General features: G+C 45.9%; 1 protein-coding gene across 1 annotated transcript in view; it reads right to left on the reverse strand.

Moving 5' to 3' along the window:
* LOC146174289 (neprilysin-1-like) overlaps nucleotides 1-24,237 on the reverse strand; it is a 96,324-nt gene that overhangs the window by 55,108 nt on the left and 16,979 nt on the right. Inside the window, exons 5-6 of the mRNA XM_084585369.1 lie at nucleotides 17,973-18,170; nucleotides 16,494-16,580 (exon numbers count right to left, since the gene is read on the reverse strand). Coding sequence (XP_084441495.1) covers nucleotides 16,494-16,580; nucleotides 17,973-18,170 — 285 coding nt within the window. The remainder of the gene's footprint in view (nucleotides 1-16,493; nucleotides 16,581-17,972; nucleotides 18,171-24,237) is intronic.

A 24,237-nucleotide genomic window follows, 5' to 3' on the forward strand; every position in this document is an offset into this window, starting at 1 on the left:
TTTGTGTGTACAAATGACGCCTATTAGTCCGAAGACATTGTACACTTGAACGCCACTGAAAAATAAATATATCTCACGGATCTTTTTCTGGTTGTTCATAAGAAAAGTCAGCTTTTTAGTTATCGCCTGGCATCCCTGCATTTCGGCGACGCGCCATTTCGCGGTTGGCGATGCACGCATTGGCAGATAAAGTATTCCTCATGCCACGCAACCTACCTAATAAAGAATGTGAAATAACCTAAGTATAACTGCACTCAATTAAATACATTCGATTCTGAACCTATTTCTGAGCCGATTCTGAACTTATGGGATTCTTCTCACCAGATTCGTCGAAAGATATACACTAGATCTCACTACTGGATTCCCAATCCACCAATCTCATCATCAGCCGGACTATACATATTGCAGGAGGGAGGCATCTCCTATTCTTCCAATTAATGCGGCTTTGTGCTGGCTGCATCCAGGTGATCCCTGCAGATTTCTCAAACTAATCCGCCCACCTAATTTTCTGCCACCCCTGCTGCGCTTTCCTCCAATGGAATCCAATTTCTCGCCCTTAGCGACAATCGGTTATCCTCTCTACGCACTACATGCCCTACCCATGTCCATTTATTACTGATTTCGATAAGAATGCCATTAACTCGAGTTATTTATGTGCCACGCTTTACGCTGCCGATATCTTAACGTTACACCTGACCCTTTTCGTTCGGTTGCTCTCTGTGTTGTAGTCACCTTAGGCCTACCTATTTGGATGATATAAAGTCACTCTTCACAAATACTTTAGCTCTATCTAATGCAGAAACTATAGATGTGGCCAAAAGGAAGCCAGGAAATAACATGCAAAATGGTTTGAAAATCTCAAAGTACTGTGCTCCGCAGACTCCAGGCTCCATTTCGGTTCACTCCAATGCACGCATTGTTTGCTATGCGTGTTTCTCGAAATCAGCTAAACATTTGCTCTCCACGGTGTATAATTTCAAACCTCAGCCACTGAACTAATTGCGCGGCTAAACTGTATGAAATGTAGGCCACGTCCTTTCTTTAGGTCAGCAATCAGAATGCTTCTACCACCTTATTTTTTTCGCATAAAGCTACGCGTTCCTCATCATCATCAGGCTGATTATACCCACTGCAGGGTGAAGGCCTATCCCATATTTTACCACTTAACCCGGTTCTGTGCTAGCAGCATCCATTTGACCCCTGCGAACTTCTTAATCTCAAAAGGGTGGCTTTTTGGGCTTGTTGGTGCGTGAACATAGCAAGACTGTAGCGCAAAGTAGACAGGACACACGAGAAGAACGAACACGAGCGCTAACTTCCAACAATCTTTATTTCAGATATGCAGCACATTTATACGCCAAAGATAGGAAATCACTTGTGCTGACAGTATCACCGCCGGAGAAAAGAGAGTTCTTTATCGCATAAACTAATAGACGGAGTGCTAACACAAGTCTCTCCGCAAGCATTTACCTTCTCAGCTTCAATTATCATTCGCGTGGTCATGTCAAAATTTCTTGCTAGCACAACTGTTTGTTCCAAGTACGGTTTGCAAGTTTTCGATTCACAAGAAAGAATATGATCAACAAGAGTACTACCCTTCCCATTCTTGACGTTACGTGCGTGTTCCATTAATCGCTGATTTAGGCACCGTCCTGTCTGTCCGATGTAGTGGCCACCGCATGATAAAGGTATCTTGTACACAACACCTTCAATGCAACTGACGTAAGGCTTCAGATGACGAGTCGTGCAAGCTCCTGCTTCGTTACTATTTGATTTACCAATCTTGCACAAGGAAGCGAGTTTTTTTTTTTTTGGAGCTGAAAATACGACAGTTGTGTTTGCCCTACGTCCAATTCTCTTTAGATTATGTGAAATTATGTGCATATACGGCATAACAACAAAGCGTTTTCTTTCATCGGACAACGGAGGCTGTTGACACTGATTACTATTGAATTTTCTCAGAAGTTTCTCGGCGACAGATACCTGGACATCGGCAGGGTACCCAGCATTAGTCAACCTTATGGAATGCTCTTTAAAACTTTCAGTTATCTTCTGGGTACACGACTTGTGGGTGACTCTGGCTCATTAGAGTCAAAGGCCATTAACATTATGACCGTGATGAAGGAATGTTTAGACCCACTGGTTTTAACCACTGAATTGCCAGTAAATGACACTATCAGGTTTTTAGACCTCATCTTCACCTTCCACCCTAATCGCATTTGCTGGGCCTACCAGCCTCGCAGTAATAAACCTGTACTGCCGTATCATTCCGCACATTCAAAACTCGTAAAAAGAGCCATCGTCAGCATGTGTTTCCAGAACTCTCTGAAAAAGTCGTGTACCCACAAGATAACTGAAAGTTTTAAAGAGCAATCCACAAGGTTGAATAATGCTGGGTACCCTGCCGATGTCCAGGTATCTGTCGCCGAGAAACTTCTGAGAAAATTCAATAGTATCAGTGTCAACAGCCTCCGTTGTCCGATGGAAGAAAACGCTTTGTTGTTATGCCGTATATGCACAGAATTTCACATAATCTAAAGAGAATTGGACGTAGGGCAAACACAACTGTCGTATTTTCAGCTCCAAAACTCGCTTCCTTGTGAAAGATTTGCAAATCAAACAGTAACGGAGCACGAGCTTGCCCGACTCGTCATCTGAAGCCTTACGTCAGTTGCATTGAAGGTGTTGTGTACAAGATACCTTTATCATGCGGTGGCCACTACATCGGACAGACAGGACGGTGCCTAAATCAGCGATTAATGGAACACGCACGTAACGTCAAGAATGGGAAGGGTAGTACTCTTGTTGATCATATTCTTTCTTGAGAATCGAAAACTTGCAAACCGTACTTGGAACAAGCAGTTGTGGTAGCAAGAAATTTTGACATGACCACGCGAATCATAATTGAAGCTGAGAAGGTAAATGCTTGCGGAGAGACTTGTGTTAGCACTCCGTCTATTAGTTTATGCGATAAAGAACTCTCTTTTCTCCGGCGGTGATACTGTCAGCACAAGTGATTTCCTATCTTTGGCGTATAAATGTGCTGTATGTCTGAAATAAAGATTGTTGGAAGTTAGCGCTCGTGTTGTTCGTTCTGCTCGTGTGTCCTGTCTGCTTTGCGCTACAGTCTCGCTATGTTCTTAATCTCATCCGCCCACCTAACTTTCTGCCGCCCCCTGCTACGCTTTCCTTCCCTTGGAATCCAGTTTGTTACCCTAACGACCATTGGTTATCCTTTCTTCGCACTACATGTCCTACCCATGCCCATTTCTTGTTAATTTCCACTAGAATGTCGGTAACTTGAGTTATTTCTCTTACCCACTCTGCACGCTTTCTATCTCTTAATGTTACCCCTACCATTTTTCGTTCCATAGCCCTTTGGGTTGTCCTCAACTTAAGTAGAACTCTCTTGGTTAGCCCCACGTTTCAGCCCCATAGGTGAGTACAGGCAAGATGCAACTGTTGTATATTTTCCTCTTGAGCGATACCGATAAGCTTCTAGTCATAATCTGCGAGTGCTTGCCAAATGCGCTCCATCCCAGTCTTATTCTTCTTATTATTTCCTTTTCATGGTCCGGATCTGCGGATACTACCTGTCCTAAGTAGACATATTCGCCTACTACTTCCAGTATTTCGCTACCCAATGTAAACTGCTGTTCCTTCCCGAGCTGTTGAACATCACCTTAGTCTTCTGAATATTGATTTTCAAGCCTGCCGTTTTACTTTTCCTGTCTAGTTCATCAATTATTATTTGCCGTTCATCCCCCGAGTTGCTTAGCAAGGCAATGTCATCAGCAAATCGCAGATTACTAAGGTATTCTCCATCTACCCTTATCCCTAACTGCTCCCATTCCAAGTCTCTGAATACTTTCTCTAAACAAGCTGTGAATGGTACTGGGGAGATTGTGTCTCCTTGCCTAACACCTTTCTTTATGGGAATTTTGTTACTTTCTTTATGCAGAACTATGGTAGCTGTGCCGCCACTATATATACCTTCCAGCACTTTCACGTAGGCCCCTCCACCCCCTGATTTCGCAATGCCTGCATCACCGCCGAGGTTTCAACTGAGTGAAATGCTTTTTTGTAATCAATGAATGCTATCTATAAGTGCTGGCTATATTCCAAGCATTTTTCTATCACCTGATTGATGGTATGGATATGATCGATAGCAGAGTACCGTTTCAGAAATCCTGCTTGATCCTTTGCTTGATTGCAGTCTAAGGTTGTCCTGATTCTATTAGCGATTGCCTTAGTAAATACCTTATACGTAACAGGCAGTAAGCTGATTGGTCTGTAATTTTAAAGGTCCTTAGAGTCCCCTTTCTTGTGAATGAGGATAATGTTTGCATTCTTCCATGGTTACGGTACTGTCGATGACACCAGGCACTGCGTATACAGGGTGGCCAGTATTTCTAGCACGATATCCCCCCTTCCTTCAGCAAATCTGTAGTTATCTGATCCTCTCCAGCTGATTTCCCCCTTTTCATAGTTTCTAGTGTTTTTTTGACCTCGTCCTTCGTCACTGGTGGAACGTCTGACTGTTTTTCCCTACCGTCAATCTCAATACGGTCCTGACTAATTTGGCTGCTGTAGAGATCTGTATAGAACTCCTCGGCTACTTTGACTATCTTGTTCATATTAGTGATAACGTTGCCCGCCTTGTCCTTTATCGCATACATCTGGTTTTTGCCTATGCCCAATTTCTTCTTTACCGCTTTAAGGCTTCCCCCGTTCTTTAAAACATGCTCAACTTTCTCCATGTTATACTTCCTTATATCGGCCACCTTGCGCTCATTGATTAGCTTTGATATCTCGGCCAATTAGATATGGTCTGTTGGATTGGAAGCTTTCATACTCTGGCGTTTCTTAATCAAATCTTTCGTCTCCTTAGACACCGGTATCCTCTCTAACTATCCTATCGCCTACTTCTACCGCGCACTCAGTAATGATATCTCTGAAATTATTGTTCCTTGTCTCTATGGTAATGTCGCCATCCTCAGTTAGAGCTGAATACCTATTTTGTAGCGAGATCCTGAACTCTTCTGCCCTCCCCCTCAGCGATAATTTGTTGATGGGTTTCTTTCTAACTAATCTGTTGCGTTCCTTCTTCAGATTTAGGCTAATTTTGGACCTCACCATTCTATGGTCACTGCATCGCACTTTCCCGATTACCTCTACATCTTGCATATTGGCGGGGGTTGAACTTATTATGAAGTCGATTTCATTTTTAGTCTCTCCGTTAGGACTTTTCCATGCCCATTTCCGGTTCTTCAGTTTGCTGAGGGAGGTATTCATGATTCGTAAGTTATTGCGCTCTGCAAACTCAACTAGTAACTCCCCCCTGCTATTTCTAAAACCAATGCCATAGTCACCTACTGCCTTGTCTCCTGCCTGCTTTTTCCCTACCTTGGCATTGAAGTCGCCCATTAGTACAATATACTGCGTCTTTACTTTTCGCATTGCCGATTCTACATCTTCATAGAAGCTTTCAACTGCCTGGTCATCATAACTACATGTAGGTGCATAGGCCTGTACAACCTTCAGTTTATACCGCTTATTAAGCCTAATTACGATGCCTGCAACCCTCTCATTAATACTATAGAATTCATCTATATTACCCGCTATATACTTATTGACAAGGAAACCTACTCCTAGTTGTCGCCTCTCTGGTAAACCTCGATAACACAGTACATGCCCATCCTTCAGTACAGTGTATGCCTCATTCGGCCTCCTAACCTCACTAAGCCCTATGACATCCCATTTCTCGCCCTCTAGTTCCTCTAACAGCACTGCTAAACTAGCTTCACTAGCTAGGGTTCTAGCATTAAACGTTAAATTTCGGCGCTGGAAAGTACGCGGAAAACTCTTACCGTGTACCACTGTCGCATAAATACACGTAATTACGCACGGATTTAACCACTAGGCATTATCATTGGTTTAATATATTCATTTCTATAGAGTTTTGCATAGCAGAATAATAAGCAGTTATTTTCTGTTGCTGGAACACATAGCTGTATCTGAATCACCATCTCTGAGCTGCAAACGTACGCAGTGGTGCTAGCAGCTACGTGTACCCCTGTATAATTCTACAAGACGCTTAGTTATCCATGGCAAAATTATGTGGAAGGAGCAGGCACTATCCTTCCAAGTGCAAGCTGAACCTTTCTTTTTTTAAACAACAAACAAAAATAAAAACATTGTATTGCTTAAATAGCATCGACTCCCTTAGTTCGCACGTGCTGCGGAAATGTTCGCACTAACTGCTAACCGACGTAAAAGACAAAAAATGTCTCCTCCGGAAATGGAACCTCTGACGCTCCGATCCGCAGCCCGAAGCGCGAATCAGTTGGCCTCTGCGGGTTTTTTTTATTGCATGTGTTGTAGAGGACCTTGAACAGGGCGATACGTCAACAGTCAATGTAACGTTCTATGATCAGTCGTGAGACGTTTGTCAGCACTCGCACGAGCGTCGAAGCGAGCTTCGTCGTCGTTTTCTTTCCTGACCGTCACGCGCGTTTAACATGCTTGTCGTCCTCTTCAGCATCAGGCGCTGAACATATCAGAGCCGAATATCTATTTTACAACTTCCCCTGGGCGAAAAGACGCCATCCTGGCGGCTCATGACGATGTGACGATGGCCGGATCGTAGTAAGGTTTCAGACGGTTACTGTGTACTATTTCACGATTGCGGCGACGGTGGTCAGTGGGTGGCGTAAGGGGTTTGATGAGGTAGTTGACGGGGGATGTTTGCTTGACAATATGGTAGGGGCCCTGATACTTGCTCAGAAGTTTGGATGAAAGGCCGGGACTGGAGGAAGGCACCCATTGCCAGACCGAAGAGTCTGTACGGTAAGTAGGAAGAAGTGCAGATTGATCTCGGGTGGTTTTCTGCTGTTGGCGAGCGTGAGAAGTGAAGGACCGGGCAAGCTAGCGGCATTCTGCAGCATACGTTGCAGCTTGTGAAACAGTCGTGAATTCGGAAAAATAGTGTCCATGGGTGGTTGCTTGTTTGGCAGAGGTATAAGCGAATGTGGCGATTGGAAGAGCGCGGTCCCAGTTGGAGTGGTCGGAAGTGACATACATTGCCAGCATGTCGCCCATGGTGTGGTTAAAACGCTCAACCATTTCATTTGTTCGCGGATGGTACGCGGAGGGGGCACGGTGAACGATTTTGCATTCTCTAAGAACAGCTTCGACAACTTCAGAAAGAAAGGCGGGACCTCTCTCACTCAGCAGTTCTTGGGGAGCCCCGTGGCGAAGAATTATATGATGGAGGATGAAGGAGGAAATGTCTTGGCGCAAATGTCAAGGGCGCCGTTTCGGCGTAGCTTGTGAGATGATAGATTGCAACGGTGATCAAGCGATTGCCTGTTGATGTGCTAGGAAGCGGGCCGTATAGGTCGATTCCAACGCGCTCAAAATGCTGAGCTGGGCAGGTCAGCGGCTGCAGAGGAGCGGCGGGTTGGCGAGGTGGGTGTTTTCGGTGCTGACACTATTGGCAGGATTGGACGAACCGACGAACATAACGGTACATCCCACACCAGTAGTACCGCTGTCGCACGCGAGTGAAGGTTTTAATAAGCCAGTGTGGGCACGCTGGGGATCGTCGTGGTAATGGGAGCAAATCATTGAGCGCAGATCGGTCGGAATTACAAGCAGCCACTTTCTACCATCCGGAAGGTAATTCCCACGGTAGAGGAGCTCGTCTCTGATGGCGAAATGGTGAGACTGGCGACGGAGAGCGCGGCAACGAGGTCGTGAAGTGCGGCCAGATAAAAAATCCAGGAGTGAAGCGATCCATGCGTCTTTGCGTTGCTCGAAAGTCATATCGGTGGGCATGTCGGTGGGATGTAGAACGGATATAGCAGCAGTGGCTTCAGCCGGCAAGGGAGAACATGATAGAGCATCAGCATCGGCATGTTTACGGCCAGAGCGATAGATGACGTTAATGTCGTATTCTTGGAGCCTCAAAGCCCAATGGGCCAGTCGACCAGAAGGATCTTTCAAAGAAGACAGCCAGCAGAGGGAGTGATGATCGGTGACGACATCAAAGGAACGGCAATACAAGTAGGAGCGAAATTTTGCTATTGCCCAGAGAATAGCGAGACACTCTTTCTCAGTGACGGAAAAGTTTGCTTCAGCTTCTGTTAGGGTTTGACTGGCGTAAGCGACAAAGTACTCATCAAAGCCAGACTTCCGCTGAGCGAGTACTGCGCCGAAGCCGACGCCGCTGGCATCAGTGTGGATTTCCGTGGGTTAAGGGTCGGAATGACGCAGGGATTGCCGGAGTCGTCACAAGGTGGCGGAGTGTCGCGAAGGCATCATCACAGTGCGGAGACCAGGCTGAAAGATCGTGGCTGGACAGAAGCTTGGTGAGAGAGTCGATTATTGTGGCGAAATTGCGAACGAAGCGGAGGAAGTACGAGCAGAGGCCGACGAAGCAGCGGAGTTCTATCACATCTGTTGGTTTGGGAAATTCTGCCACAGCTCGAAATTTTGCCGGATCGGGAAGAAATAGACATGTCCGAGAATGGTAAGCTGCCGTGCTCCAAAACGGCACTTCTTTAAATTTAATTGGAGGCCAGCGTCGGTAAGGCATCGAAGAAGTGTCTCAAGGCGCTGGAGGTGAGATGGAAAATATGGGGAAAAGATGACAACGTCGTCAAGGTAACAAAGGCAAGTGTGCCATTTGAGCCCTCTGAGTAGGTTGTCCATACTGCGTTCGAATGTGGCAGGGGCATTGCACAGTCACATTAAACTCATGGAGCCCATCGGGTGTGACGAAAGCGGTTTCAGGTGATCGGCCTCTGCCATCGGCACCTGCCAGTAGCCGGAACGCAGGTCTATTGAAGAAGAGAACTCAGCTCCCTGCAGGCAGTCAAGGGCGTCGTCGATACGAGGAAGAGGATAAACGTCCTTGCACGTGATCTTGTTCAGTCGGCGGTAATCTATGCGGAATCGGATGGAACCGTCTTTGTTTCTTGACCAGGACGACCGGAGACGCCCAAGGGCTGTGCGACGGTTGCATCACGTTGCGCTGGAGCACGCCGGTCACCTGTTCGTCAATAATGCGGCGCTCGGCGGCTGAAACACGGTACAAACGCTGGCGCAAAGGGGCATGGGTGCCGGTATCAATACGGTGAGTAACGGTAGTTGTGCGCCTCAACGAAGGTTTCTGGGAGTCGAACGAAGTCGCGAAACGTTGTAGGATGGCGACAAGCTGGGCTCGTTGTAAGGGCGTCAGGCCAGCGTCGATGGACCGATGGAAAACTTCGAGGGATGATGGAGTGCCGACAGGAATAGGCGTTATGGCACTGTTGTGGAGGCTGGCGGTGGTATCGACGAAGGGATAGGTGGGAGTGGAATCGAGCAAAACAACACTACCCAGTGACTGGCCACGAAGTGAAGTGGTAGGGCAGGGGCACGGGTTACAAACAAAAATAGCACTTGAGCTGCGAAAAATTGTCAGCACACCATGGGGCAGCAACACGGATTTTTGGTCAGTGCATCGCAACGAGGGTGTGTAGATAACAGTGGCGTCGGAAAGAGCAGCACAATAAAGAGGCACAAGCACTGAGGAGAAAGGCGGAACGTCGGTGTCCTCTGCGACGTGCACGGTAGCGGCAGCAGCAGCGGACGTGTCGAAAGAAGAGTCACTGAGGGGTGATAACTCAAGTTCAGCATGGGCGCAGTCTATTATGGCGCTATGATTGGAGAGGAAGTCCCAACCAAGGATGACGTCGTGTGATGAGCGGGCGAGAACGAGGAATTCTATTGTGTTTTGAACGTTGTCGATGACAAGGCGGGCGGTGCAGGCGGCTAATGGTCGAATGTCCTGAGCGCTGGCGGTGCGAAGAGAAGCGGCAGGAAGCGGCGTCATTGCCTTTTTGAGTTTGCGACAGAGGGCGTAATTAAGAACTGAAACGGCTGCGCCAGTGTCTACAAGTGCTTTGACAGGAACTCCCTCAATGAATACGGTAATAATGTTGGCTGGTACGGAAACAGGTCTTGAGTTGGTCCCTGACGGCGCAGTTCTTGCCTCCGGAACTGCGGCCGTTAGTTTTCCGTGTGAACGGCTGATTGGCGGCGGAGCATCGGAGAATGGGAACGACGGCCAGGAGAAGGTGAGCGGTGGGAGCGGCGATCGTAACTTGAAGAGGACTGCGGAGGAGGCTCAGGGAACACGGGCGAGGGGGACGGGGGAAGATTGTACATCGGCTCACGTGTATAGTCGTAGGGACGAGGGCCACGATTGCGGCACAAACGAGCCACATGGCCGGCGACTCCACAGGCGTAGCAGATAGGTCGGTTGTCTTGTGTGCGCCAGGGGTTGGAAGGCTGTGGCTGTGGTCGACGGCGGAGACTGTTTTACACATGAAATAACTTCTGAGGAAGCGTAACTAGACTAACTCATGCCTCAAATCACTGGGTGTTATACTACAATTCCGTTATAAACCAATAATTCCTACCATATGAATGTCGAAATTCCAGGACGCACATACAAGCATCGAAAGCGGCTCCTTCAGCGCAGCATACACTCCACGCACCAAAGTTCGCAGCTATGGGAATAAGAACTTCTGGTAGTCGTGATTTAAAATAACGGCTCATCATTCGGATTTCCCATATATTAAATACACTAACCAGAATCAACAAATCATAAGGCACATCACAGTTTTCCCGCAAAGGAAAAACGCGTATGGCGTAATTTCAATGTCCTTCTTTAGCGTTCGCTGCAATATCTGCCAGAAGTACAAACAGATCACGGCACTGAATAACAAAGTGGTTAATGGTCTCTCGCGTGTTACACAGGCGGCAATTCATTGAAAATGGCGCAAAACATGTGCGCGGAATGAAGCCCTGCATTAATGTGTGAAATTGGACAAAAAAAATTCCGGCAGGCGATGCGCATGCGCTTTACACACCTTGAAATACTAGGGTGAACAAAGTACTGATCAGATTGCTGATACAAAGATATGAAAAACAAAGCCGCAGTAACAAATTAGGTAATATGCCTTCTGGATAGGCTACACAGATAATCTAAAGAAAAGCGCGCATTGCGACAAATGCTACCCGCAACGTCCTTAAAGAACCCCATAGAATCCTTTTGGAAAAAAAACTGAATAATTTTTTGGAAGGGAAAGGCGCGGTAACTGTCTTCTGTGGACACTTAAACCATGCCGTAAGGGAAGGGAGGAAGGTGGGAGTGAAAGTGCAAAGAGAGAAAGAGGAGCCGTAGTGGAGGGCTACAGAGTAATTTAGACCACCTGGGGATCTTTAACTTGCACTGACATCGCACAGCACACGGACGCCTCTTTGTTTCGCCTCCATCGAGCCGCAGCCGCCGAGGTCGGGTTCGAACCCGGGTACTCCGTCACAGTAGTCGGGCGTCTTACCACTGCACCACCCCGGCGGAGCCATAGAATCCCTTTATGCGCTTCTCCTGTCTGTGGAGACAAGGCAAGTGGAAACTAACAGCCCTAATAAGTACGGGTACCATGTTAAAGAACCCCAGGTGGTCGAAGTTTCCGGTGTCCTCCACTACGGCGTCTCTCATAGCCCGAGTTGTTTTGCGACGTTAAACCCCGCAACCCAACCGAACCCTCAAGCAGGAATCGTTCCCCAATATGAAAATGAGAGCAAGAACGCGAAACTAGCTGATGAATGGGCAAGTACACAAGGACAAACCAAAGAAACTCAATCCTTTTCCACGAGTTACCCATATAAAACTTCATCTCATCTCACTTCATTCATCTCACTTCATCATAAAACATAAAACCTCAAACTTCATCTTAAAATCAATCATGTGTGCTGGTTTCAAAGCTGCAGAACCAACAGGCAAATGCAATCTTTTATGCGAACATTTCAAGCTGGTGAGACGAAGTATAGCACCATTCTTTGCCTGAAGCACGTTTTTAATACTATTACAGTTCATTACAAAACGTGCGGCGTCGAAAAACGTCAGCTTTTTCAATACACGTTTGGTTCTGTAGAAAAAAGCATGCATCAAAAAGTAAACATTCACTCAAAGATTTGCCCCTGAAGAAAACAAAGCACAAGAAGTAAGGAACGACGACTGTAAGAAAAAAAGAAGCGCTGTTATTTTTTTAAAGTAGCAGACTGTCACACCATCCTAAGGACGTAATATTACCCTTTGTCAAAGCCATTTTCTCTGCCTTCATAATAGCGGTAAGGTTTGCAAAAATGTATGTTGCAAAGCACGAAAGCTCAGGGTTGACCATATAATGGGGAAAAAAATCTCGACGGCGAAATACGTGCTTTCTGCAAGTTGAGTCTCTCTTGTAGCAAAGGCTACTTTTTTTTAATAACGTTGTTTATTGCCTCGAAGCATAATGAAATATGTAAAAACATTTAAAGGGGTATATAATGAAAGCAAGAAACTGTTCTAATAAAGTTCAAGAGAGAGCGATGATACGGCCCTTGCGTAATGCAATGTATGAAGATGAGTTGTTCGGCGAAAGGCCCACTGCCGTCCGGTGCCGAATGCTCGTCGGCTTCAGTGTCGGGCAAACCCACTATAAGTGGTGAATATCTGCCTCATAATCTTGTGGCTTTTCTTTTTTCATTGGTTCACAGGAAGGGAAAGGCGCAGTATCTGTCACACTTGTTTCTGCGAACTGATTTATTTATAGGAAGGGAAAGGCGCGGTAACTGTCTCACTTGTTTTCTGTGGACACCGCAACCACGCCGTAAGGGAAGGGAGGAAGGGGGGAGTGAAAGTGGAAAGAGAGAAAGAGGAGCCGTAGTGGAGGGCTACGGAGTAATTTCGACCACCTGGGGATCTTTAACGTGCGCTGACATCGCACAGCACACGGACGCCACTTCGTTTCGCCTCCATCGAAACGCAGCCGCCGAGGTCGGGTTCGAACCCGGGAACTCCGGCACAGTAGTCGGGCGTCTTACCACTGCGCCACCCCGGCGGGGTTGTTTCTGCGAACGCCTGAACTGCGCCGTAAAGGAAGGGAGGAAGGTGGGAGTGGAAGTAAAAAGAGAGAAAGGGGGGCCGTAGTGGAGGGCTACGGAGTAATTTCGACCACCTGGGGTTCCTTAACGTGCGCTGTCATCGCACAGCACACGGACGCCTCTTCGTTTCGCCTCCATTGAAGCGCAGCTCCGCGGTCGGGATCGAACCCGGGTACTCCGGCACAGTAGTCAGGCGTCTTACCAATGCACAACCCCCGGGAGGGCTGTGGCTTGCAGTGTGCTTGTTTTCCCCTTTCTAAGCTGCGTACCATCTAGCCGAGATACAAGTCGGGTTAAATAGCGGCACTTCTTCGCTTCCTTGGTGTTTAAGTGCTCTTTTTTTTCCGTAAGAAAATGCTGCGTTGTTTAAACTTTCGGTGCATGAACTGGGATCAATGACAGTATAATTATGAGGCCTTTTAAGGCATCAAAAATTACTTGGCACTGCATCGCTAGTCAGAAACTTTAAAACGGTGTGGTTTTGCATATTGATCAGCAGACAGGTGACATCAAGGAAGGCGAGTTTGATCGTGATCATCAGTGGGACAATACCAACTGCTGGGCGAAGGCCTATCACATACTCCTCCAATTAGCACCGTCCTGTGCTGCATCCACATGACACGTACGAACTTCCTAACCTCATCAGTACGCCTGACATTGTGCAACCCTCTTCTGTTTTTTTCATCCCTTGGAATCCAGATTATTCCCTTAAGCGATCATAGGTTTTAGTCTCTTCGCGCTACATGTCCTGCTTTGTGCTTGATTTCTACTAGAATGTCAGCAACTCGAGTTATTTATCCGACCTACTCTGCCCGCTTCCTATCCCTTAACGTTAAACCTACCATTCTTTGTTCGACAGCTCTCTACTTAAGCTTACTGCAACGCTATTACACCATGAATACTACGCTCTTGCGACGAAATAGATGACGATTTGAGGCTAAGAAAACTGTGTGAGCAGGCATTTGCTTGATAAGAAACATTTGATCGTTAAAGAGAGAACAGGGTAGCGATGATTGCGTTTGATTTAAATCACGTGTTGCTGATCCTGTGGTTTTTTGTAACACTGGTCTTCACTTGTATTCATATGCAACACGTATTCTGAATGAGTAAAAGTTCAAATGTGTGCCCGCTAAATGTGGCAATCAAGAAAGAACCAATTGATCCAAAATGCATAGTTACTTAACCGTTAAAGTGTCCGCCGCAGACGGAAGTGCGGGAATTTGCTTTCAGCTTCTAGCACCGTGTTTTAAATAATGAACACCCCGTATTTCGCTTTACTACAAATAAAACCGCAATCGCTTTTTGTATTTTCTTCTTGCGTTGTTTCGCGATATATGATTTTGTGATGTTTTCAATATATGGAATGACAGCGTCCAGTCAGGCGAGCACAATCCGGAGTTCTTTCTTCGCGGTATTCTTTCGCACACGTACGTATCCGCTATGTTCTACGACGTGCGTAGGTAATGTAGGAGCCATTAATGCTAATCAAAACAGTGCGCTTTTCTATAAAAAGAGCCGACTGCAATTGCTCGACAGGGGTCGATATGCTACTCAAGCCAAGTGTCGAGCGGTGATGTTCGCCTGCTTTGACGACATGTATTGGCTGGCTCCTAATGTGGATAGAAAAGGAATTGCTTTGTCTTATACCACGGTGGTGCAGCCCCTTGTAGCGAATTAATTGAAATTGGATGGAAATCGTAAATTTGTTCTGTTCTCTGACTAACTTTATAAACTTAAACGGATCCCACTGGCACATAAATTGAGCTAGATGTTTTAAATTGTAAAAAACGTGCCTCGCATGGATATATTTTGCGGCAAGCATAAAACCATTCGGCACAAGTTCACCCCGTCTAAATTAAATAACCTAAGTGCTAAACCCGCCTCTATTCGTCTATCTACGGCATCCTCTCGGCGAGCTAATTCCACTGGATAAATAGTCTTCGGTATGTGGCCTTCGCCACGTCCGAGTCGCATACAGTTCGCGAGGTGCCTAATCTGCGTCATCCATGACGACTGCTGCCGTTAAATTTTCGACAGCTGTTCCAATACGTTGCGCCGGCTGGGAGGCAGCGGAGGCTACTTAGACATAGCGAGCGCATGGCTGCCGCGTAGCTGCGGTTGGTTGACATTATGACTGTCACTTGAATAGGCAGAGGCGAGCGCTCTGTTTTATTACAAGGTGAAGCAGCAGCGGCTTGCGCCGAGTGAAAGAATCTGCCTCACTGATTTTTTCATTCAAATACGTTGCAATATGTTTACGTCGGATCGGTTTATGAGATAATGGACACTAAGAAAATTCACAAATTCGGTGCCGCTTATAATGAAAACTAACCAAGTAGGATCGATATTGCAGTCTGAACAAATATTACCCGTAAATCTTTGTGAAAGTTTGCTGCAGCAAGCAAAAGCTATACACGGTTCGACAAGCTTACATACGCAACCTCGCAATGCATTTGGTGCTAATAAACCTTTCGCAAACCCTAAAAATAACCATATTAAAGGAAAACCAGAGACGCATCACATTTACACACTCACCCTAGTAGAGCACATAGGGTACCGCAGCAATGCACCGATAGGTAATTTTACAGATGAAGTACATGCACTTTTAACAAATGCCGAGCAGGGACCTTTATTTATTCAGCCAGTATGACGAACGTAGTCAGAGATGACGCGGTGCATTTTACGTGTGTTGATGATGATGCTCAGTATTTGTGGCTCAACGACAGCTGTAGCCAAGGTTCGCAATGGCGTAGTTTGTTTTTCTTCACACAAGTAAACATCGCAGATCTATTTCTTAAAAACTACATCCCAGATAAGCCAAGCACCAGCCAAGGTGGTAGTTTGTAGTCACTGTAGAACTAGCTGGTACCTGCGGCACTGGGCATCGAGCGTCGAACATTTAACATGTGTTCATGGTGATGCTAAAAATGTACGGCCACTGCAGCCAAGGAGCGCAATGATGTAGTTTGATTGGTTCACACAAGTAGACGTCACAGACGATAATTAAAAGTTTATCCCAGAGAATCTAAGCACCAGCCAACAGGGTATTTTATTCTCACCGTAGAACCAGCTGTTACGCTGCGGCACTTGGTATGGAACCTTCCACTGACGCATGCAAGGTAGGTACCCAGACTACTAGGGTGCCATTGCAATGTATTTTTTGCATCGCCTGTGGCAGGTATACTTTCGAAGCAGAAATAAATTACAGCGACTCGCGCGGCATACGTCCGCCGTAAGCCGAAAGTCGAAGTGGATCCCAAAGGCGCTGGAGCAACCACACGCGCTGTAGCGCCACAACATACGCTGGCGCCGGAGAAGAAGCGCCCGGTAGGTGCTGAAGAGAATGAAGCAGCGCAGACATGGCAGCTTGGAACGCTCGGGACCTTCTCCTCCGCCGGACGCTGCAAACGCCGTCTCTTCAGCTTCTCCTCAAACAGATGTGGCCGCGGTCGCGCCTGCCCGGCAACCTCCACAATATATTTTGAAAGGGCGGAAATACTGAGCATACTTACCTTGGGTAATTTTTTTTCTAACTCTTCAATCGTAATTTTTTTGTAACGAGCACTAATGCTCAGTGTTTCGTTAGGAGGTGTTGTTAGCTGAAAACAACAACAGTAATCAGACAAGGTTCGTATGCATTCGTTTCAATTTGCAATATTATAAAAATAAACACGCACGCCTGGAATGATTCTTCGGTGAAGCTGGGGTATTGTTTTATGCATTAATGTTATCTGACACCTGGTTCGACACTCAGCAAAGTTTTCTTCGCGTGCCTGAAGAAATCGTATATCAGACATTGTACTAATAGCAAAAGGGAATATTGTTGGGCTAGTTGGTTCATGGTTAACAATAAAAACAGTGCGAAACCACGGCACGACATAAAAGAAGCCCATACAATAGGGCTGTGCCTGTGCTTTTCAGTCGTTCCCTGGATTCGTGCTGTTTTTATTCTAAATCGTACTGATGAACCGGGTAGCGACGTTTGGGCTTTCATTTTAAGAAACATGAATGATCAACAACAGTCATGCTTCTGTATTGTAACACCAGATTACGAAACACTGGTACAAAAGTCGAGTTCAACCATTTTTCCTCTGCTATTGCCAACCATACTGAGAATCATGCCAGTTTCGTTTTTGTTTTCACATTTTGGAATATATTTTGCCATTTTTAGCAAGACCAAACATCACATATGCTTGGTGGGGACTTCAGAACAAATTGCCCTGCTGACATAGGCTAAAGCAAAGTTAAGGATAAATAATAAACAGCCACTTATGCATCAGTGTTACAGCTTCAGTCGCAAGAATAATGCTCACTAAGCTGACTGTTTATCACACATATTCAAAGGTTATGTTTGAAATAGTGGTCATTAATTTGGTGACTAATGATCACTTCGCACTTTTTATCCATTCAGCATACTATTAAATGTAACAAAACAGATAATCTCTTGATTATCACATTGCCAAGTCAGAAAAGAAGCTCAGAGAAAGGTTGTGACAAAATTTAGCAGCAAGAGTTAAGGAAATCCATAGATCATTTTGCTGGCTTCAGCTTCCTTCATGTGTACTGGAAAACTGTTTTATGCTTATTAAATCCACTACACAAAATGACTCTTTGTTCACTCTGCAAGCTTCACCGAGTATCAAGTTCAAACAGTACATTTATTCAATATTTAAAGGCGCCAATACCTAATAAACAACTAGATGTCCTTTTTTAAGACTCACGTGGCACCATCGAGCCCTGCCTCTACAAAGTGCCTGTCATCAAAAAATGCATTAAGCGTAGCTACTGAACCATATACTGAGGCACCCGTGCACTTTGCTTGATAATATAGGCGGATTACGAACCACGACATCAAAGCCATATTATCATAAATGGAAGGTTATGAGGGCAGCAAGAGCCCTCTGTATTTCTGCTTTCATGAATCTGATCTCCCTGCCTTCTCTCCATATTGTACAAATAACGTGCTGCCTCTCAGATTGTTCAAAGCTTACCTTAGCCAGCTCTGACTCAAACTTGAAGATTTGCTCGGCGACAGCCAAACATTCCGTTATTGTGGCTACGGGATTCAAGATCAATACTGCCGTTGCAATGAGAAAGACGTAGCTTTTTGCAATCTGACGATTGCGCTCAGTCGCATTCGAATTGACCAACTGCTCTCTTCCCAAGACGTCAAATGGCATTTCATCGAGCTGAAAAAGGCGAAGCACCGCACCACAAATTTAGTAAAATATGGGTTGCGAACTGCTTATACGATCACATGTTCCGATTATGAGAATCTTGATAAAATCATGATGGGAACTTTTACGCCTTAAATGCACCACCCTTTCCATCCGAAATCAAGTTCATTTAGTTTCGCAAATTATTTCTTTCTCCTCTCTCGCAGGTTTATATTCTGGATTCACGTAGTGGAGAACACTTTTTGCTTAAATTATTCGTGTTTTCAAAATAAAACGCCGTCCTGTAGGGGCAATGACTTATAAAATTAATTTTACATTTATGCAGATGCACTTATACTGTACAAACTGTGCAGAGTTGCCCAAATTCGTGGTTGCTTTCTTGCGACACAGGATTGTACAACCACGGTGAGATGATGGGATTCTAGCGCTAAATTACAATGGCTCGCAGAAAACAGGTTTCTTGTGGGGAGAGCGAAATGGATACGAGGTACTCTATCTAATCGTTCCACAAGTTCCACTCTTTGTCGGCAGGGCGTATCTTCCGTTGTGCCTTGCCTGGAAATCTGCCCTGAACTGCTAGTCGCCAACCTCTTAGATTTCTCATCCACTAGCCAGCGTTATAATAATTACTCCCTGTGCCGTCATCGCCTAAATTAAAGCTAATAAATGCGTCATTGTTTTAGGGAAATAAAATTTCAAACATTGCTTTTGCGATTCGTACATCAATTTTAAACTTTCACCGCTTAGTATCTTTCGTATACTTCTTCATCGCCACCTCCTGCATATCGTCAGAAGCTATGGTTTCACGTTTATAGGCATTATGCCGGATGCTAGATCAGCTATTTATTGCTTACGCCAGTGTGCATCGCCATCCGCATCATATGCCTCCGTGGTGAAGGTTTCGCAATAGAAGTCGTTTTGGAAAGATCGGTCGTCTTTTAGGCCAGTCTGAGAAGACTCTCAGACTGATCAGCATGATCAGAGGACAACGCAGACGGCTATGAAAAAAAAGGTAGGTGTAACGATAAGGTAGAGGAAGATTGCAGAGTGGGTGAGGCAAATAACTCGAGTTAATGACATTCGTCATCGCATAGCTAGCCTCCGTCTTTTTCATAAGCTTTTTCATAGTTCGCTCAATCATCCCCCTTACATAACCACGCCATCAGCATATCCCACCGCGCATCCTTTTTATATTGCACGACCACTGTGTCGAACCACCACATTTGCTGGCTCATTTTTTCCCCGAACAGCCATCAACTGGAACGGCCTTCCCCACGCCATTGCTGTCATCACCTGCCCTACGACGTTTGCAACAACTGTAACTTCACATATTCGAGCATTAAGAATCTCTATTATTTGTTAATCCACCCCTTATGTAATACCCTGAAAGGGGTCTTTAATGTAATAAAATGAAATGGCACTCAATAAGAAGAAATTAGAACGGGCAGGGCATGTAGTGCGAAGAAATTACAGATGGTATTTTGGGTAAAAAATTAGATTACAAGGGAAGAAAAGCGATACAGGAGACAGCAGTAGGTTAGGTAGGCGGATGATATTACGTTCGCACTGGTCAAATTGATGCAGCCAGCACACGACCGGGTCAAGTTAAGGAATATTGGAGCTGCTTTGGCCCTTGGTGGTTATAGTTCGACTGATGACAATAAGACAGTTCACGATTTTGGTGCTTGAGGGGGAGATGTAGGCGAACGTTGGGAAGGAATAGGGAAATCTCTATAAGGGGCGTGCGGTCGTCTCTGCCATGTTACAATGGCGGCCGCAGATGTTTTTGGTAAGTGTCGCAGCGCTCCGCATAGATTTGCAATTACTCTTTAAAGGCCCACTGTCCACCCTCTGGTTGAAAATATTTTCTTCCCCGGTGACTGTGAGACTTCGCCCCTAGAACGCAAAGCCGCAAAATGTTTTTTGAAAAGAGTGACTAATAACGCAGTTGCAGCAACCGCAATCACCCGATTCTGTCATGCTTTTCTCCTTCCGTTCCCTCGCAAAGGTTTTTCACTCTCCTGCCAGAGGTCGTCTAGCCTCCGCAAGACAAATTCCCCTCCCTCCTCCGCGTTTGGCGAGAGGTGGTTCGTGGCACTCCGCGAGCGCGAAAAAAAAAACGGCCGAGGGAGCGCGCGCCGCGCCGCTGGATTCAGTCTGGCCGTGGCGAGGGAAAAGCGCGCAGCGAGCGGTAGACACCCATCCTTCTCCTGCCAGTCAGCGAGACGGACCAATGGACGTCGTTAGCGGTACGTACGTCATTACTGTGACTCGACGGGCCAGCGCAAGAAACGGGAAAGCTGGCTTCCCGAAGGAGAGCATGAGAGAGCTTTGAATTGTATTTTCGATGCTTTGCGGCGTGCGTGTCACTGTAGCATTTTGCACAGACTATCTCCGGTACCTGATCGAAACACTGGCCTCTTTTGCTTAAAAGGGCCTTCCCTGGACAGTGGCCCTTTAAGTCATTGGTGTTCGTTCCATCGTTTTATAATGAGAGGCCTAGTATTTTGATTCTCTTGATCGCTTGGATGGGGCGCCATTGCGAATGGTGCAAAAAAAGAGGGAGCAACGTTCTTTTGAATTTATTACTAAACGTTTCTATTTGGATACCGAGCAGCGGAGGCTTAACTTTGGGCTTGGGCGGTATAATATTAGCCCCTCGGTGCAGATAGCTGCTTTAGCACGGACTGTGATATTATCAGCATTCACAGAGCGCTACAGCTCCGGCATGTCTGCCAATATATACATTTTCCTGTTGGGGCACATAACACTCTAGAAGAGCTATTCATGATACGCTTAATGGACCAATACTACTGCCTTGCTTGGAGAAAAACCGCGCAGCAACTCTTCCGCAACTTCGCTTCAGTCGTCAAACAATCGCTCTATATCCCGCTCACAAAAACACCAGCGCTTCTTTTTCCGAGGGTGTCAGATGGTTGATGGCCGTCGGTTTACGTCACTTGGAGGTGGCCTTCTTTCCGACATATATGTCACCGCCCAAGATGTCCAATATTCAGCTACTAAAATGTCGACTCAGATATTTACCACTCGCTGTAGTACTTCCCAGCAATGAAAACTAAAAAAATCGGGCACATAATGGTAGAGAGTTATCCAAAAAGAAATCATATTACATATACTATCAGGACACAGAGAACACATCATGGGTCATTCCACTAATTTGATCGTTTCTTCATCTATCAATACCACTCAATACCACATACCACTCTGATACCCCAGTGAAATAAAATCATTAAAAAACACCAGCGCAAATGTTTACATACCGCGGCTCCCGAGAAACACTTATTCCGGGCGCAGTCCCAGTAGATATATTACTAAGGCTCTTTACAAGCATTACCCCATTTGCACCTGCTCTCTATCAGGATGCCCATGATTATGCTCGTGAGTTCGCATTCGCATTTTTTAGTGGCGAATAAGGATCCAAATTCAGTTACCTGTTTCTTCATTTGGAACTCCACGGAACTCCACAGAGGAAGAGGCCGCAATAATCTATCCAATTACTCAATCTTACGAAAAATATGTCTTCTTTTATTCAAAGATCGCAAAGTGAAATTTCGGCAAAATAAACATTTGCGCTCAAGCAACTGGCATCCTGCAATCTGCTCGGCCTCCGAATTGCAGTATCATCCTCCACTGCCTTCCAGCGCACTGCTGACAACCCAGCAAGAACACCGCCCACGAAAAAGCCGAACTTGTCAATCGGGAAGTGGACAGCCAGCTCTCGTTCTGTAGTGCGAGGGATCACTTACCATGACATTTCCATGCAGTATAGAAACTTCCACCTAATCTCCACTCTCACTATTCCCTGGCCAAATATGATGTAGAGCGTCGATTACAAACCGTTACCATGCGATCCCCTTTCCAACTTTCATTCATGCATACGAAGGACAAAGCTCCGAACTGTAAGCATGCCGTACCACCAAAGCTCATATCAAACACACTTATTAAACTTTTCATTACTAAACCACGCTTCCCTTTGTAGGGTTAGAATGACAGGAGTGGTTGGAGGCTGCTCTATGCAGCTCACAACCGGTGCTACAGCTTCGCATCGTAGGTTGGGCCTTGAATTTCGCCACGGCTCAAATGTGCCCCATCATCTGAAGCATCCCCATTGTTTATCACCGTTCTGCTCATCCTCCTGGCCCTTCCTCACCCTCACGAATCCGCCTAAGTAGCTCAAATAAAATTTTGCCAGCCACAAAATTTATCCAATGTCACGTGGATCATATTTGGGGAGCGTGAGGACATGACAGGCCTGAAAACAAGCTCCGAACTCGCACTCTCAGTTCCCAGTGCGGTTGACGTCGGAAATGCGCTTTCTTTGTATAGAGCATTGGAAGCAGATGCAGAGATAGATTGGCATCTTGATAGGAAAGGCAGAGAGGTTAGCCGGAATGATTAAAATCTGTCCTGCTAATGTGCACGAGCGAAGTGACAGATGCGAAACTTTCTTAGGCATTCCTGTAAGCACCATCAATCACCCAGGCTGAATTTAATTTGCAGCCTGCTTTCCGAACTGGGTCTCCCTGATGGTCTCACCTTATTTGCTTTAAACGTGAAATGGGTGCAAGCGGAACCTAGGAAGCATTTCCTCGACCATGCTCTGGTGCCAATGAACGAGAGCTGGATTGGGCCCAAAACAGATTGTCTGTGTCCTCAAATGTCGGTCCACACTCCCTTGTGGCTTTCAGAAAAGACGGGCGTTTTGCGGTCTATAATTCAAGTTTGGCACCTCAGGGCTTACATTCACGCTGATTTTGAACACGTTCCATTCTCTTAGTGGAGTGGAGCCCTGTGGCCTCGCAAGCCTGAGGCTTCCTTCACGCGACTTCGTATTCGTGTCCAGCAGGAGCCTATTATATTTTTTTGTTGCCGATACACATAGCTCGGGAGGCATCTGTTAAAAGTTCTGCTACAGAAGCGTAGTTTGCGCATTAACCGGTTTTTATGCTCTCTATTTAATAGTTTGTATATTCTCTATTTTTTCCGTAGTTATATTTTCTACTTTTTTCGGCCTTTATATCACATAAAATGTACCTCAGTAAGTTGTGTCATCACCTAAAACACAGAAACTGAGTTGCTCATATTACGATATGCTCATTTCTGCCGTATTCTACCTACGAATCTGTAATCACCGCTTGGTCAAATTCAAAGCTCCTTGTTGGTATACGCAATTTTTGCGAGAACAACAAGTTGGCGCGGCTAATAGAGGAAGTTTGTTGGTATAAGAAGTGCTGTAAGACTGTCGGTTGACACCAACGCTAGTTTTCAAGGCCTGACTAGCAGGTCTATTTCCCGCCGCCTTTCTCTTCAGTTTTCTTGACTACGGCATTGACCCCGTTTGCGGAACGCGGGCCCTGCGTCGAAGCTTCAAGGACGCTGGCATGACAAGCTAGCTGCTGCGGCCCACTTTGTCTATACGCCGGTGCAGACTTCCGACCATCGACACTTTTCCAATTAACACTGGTGTGTCACTATCAATCCTCTGCACCCTATATTCCCATCACATGCGTCCAAATCTGGTATAGACCTTCATAGACCCTCGCCTGATCTGTGACCCTCACTGATGTGGACGAGCGACATTATTTCAGTCACGCCTAAAAATCATGGTAAAGCATTAGCTATTAGAAGTTCATCGCGAGGACTCGGCAGCGTGCTTAATCCTATGCTAAGCATTATACGTACGAGTGCTTTTACGTGTTAACTGTTGTGGCTTGGTTGCGCATTTATAAAGCACCTCTTTCTGCGTGTAAATTCCGTATTGGTCTATTTGCTCCATAAGCGCGGACAGGCAGAACATGCATGTGGCCATAAAGTGTAGCAAGTGGCACTTGGAAGAGAGAAAGTGATTGATGCACGATCACACGCAGCACAGAGGGAGAAATAGAATAGAAAGGCAGGAGGTTAAACAGGCTATACCCAGTAAGCTACCTTACACGTGAGAGTGGAACAAAGAGAGAAAAAGGGAAGAAAGAGCACCAAGGAAAGGTACCTGTCAGATGTCCAGAGTTCTATATTGAAAGGGGGTAGAGAACATACACTTAAAGTCTTGAACTGAAGC

The sequence above is a fragment of the Amblyomma maculatum genome, chromosome 11, assembly GCF_055883805.1.
Source record: "Amblyomma maculatum isolate TAMU_Amacu chromosome 11, ASM5588380v1, whole genome shotgun sequence".
Taxonomy (NCBI): Eukaryota; Metazoa; Arthropoda; class Arachnida; order Ixodida; family Ixodidae; genus Amblyomma; species Amblyomma maculatum.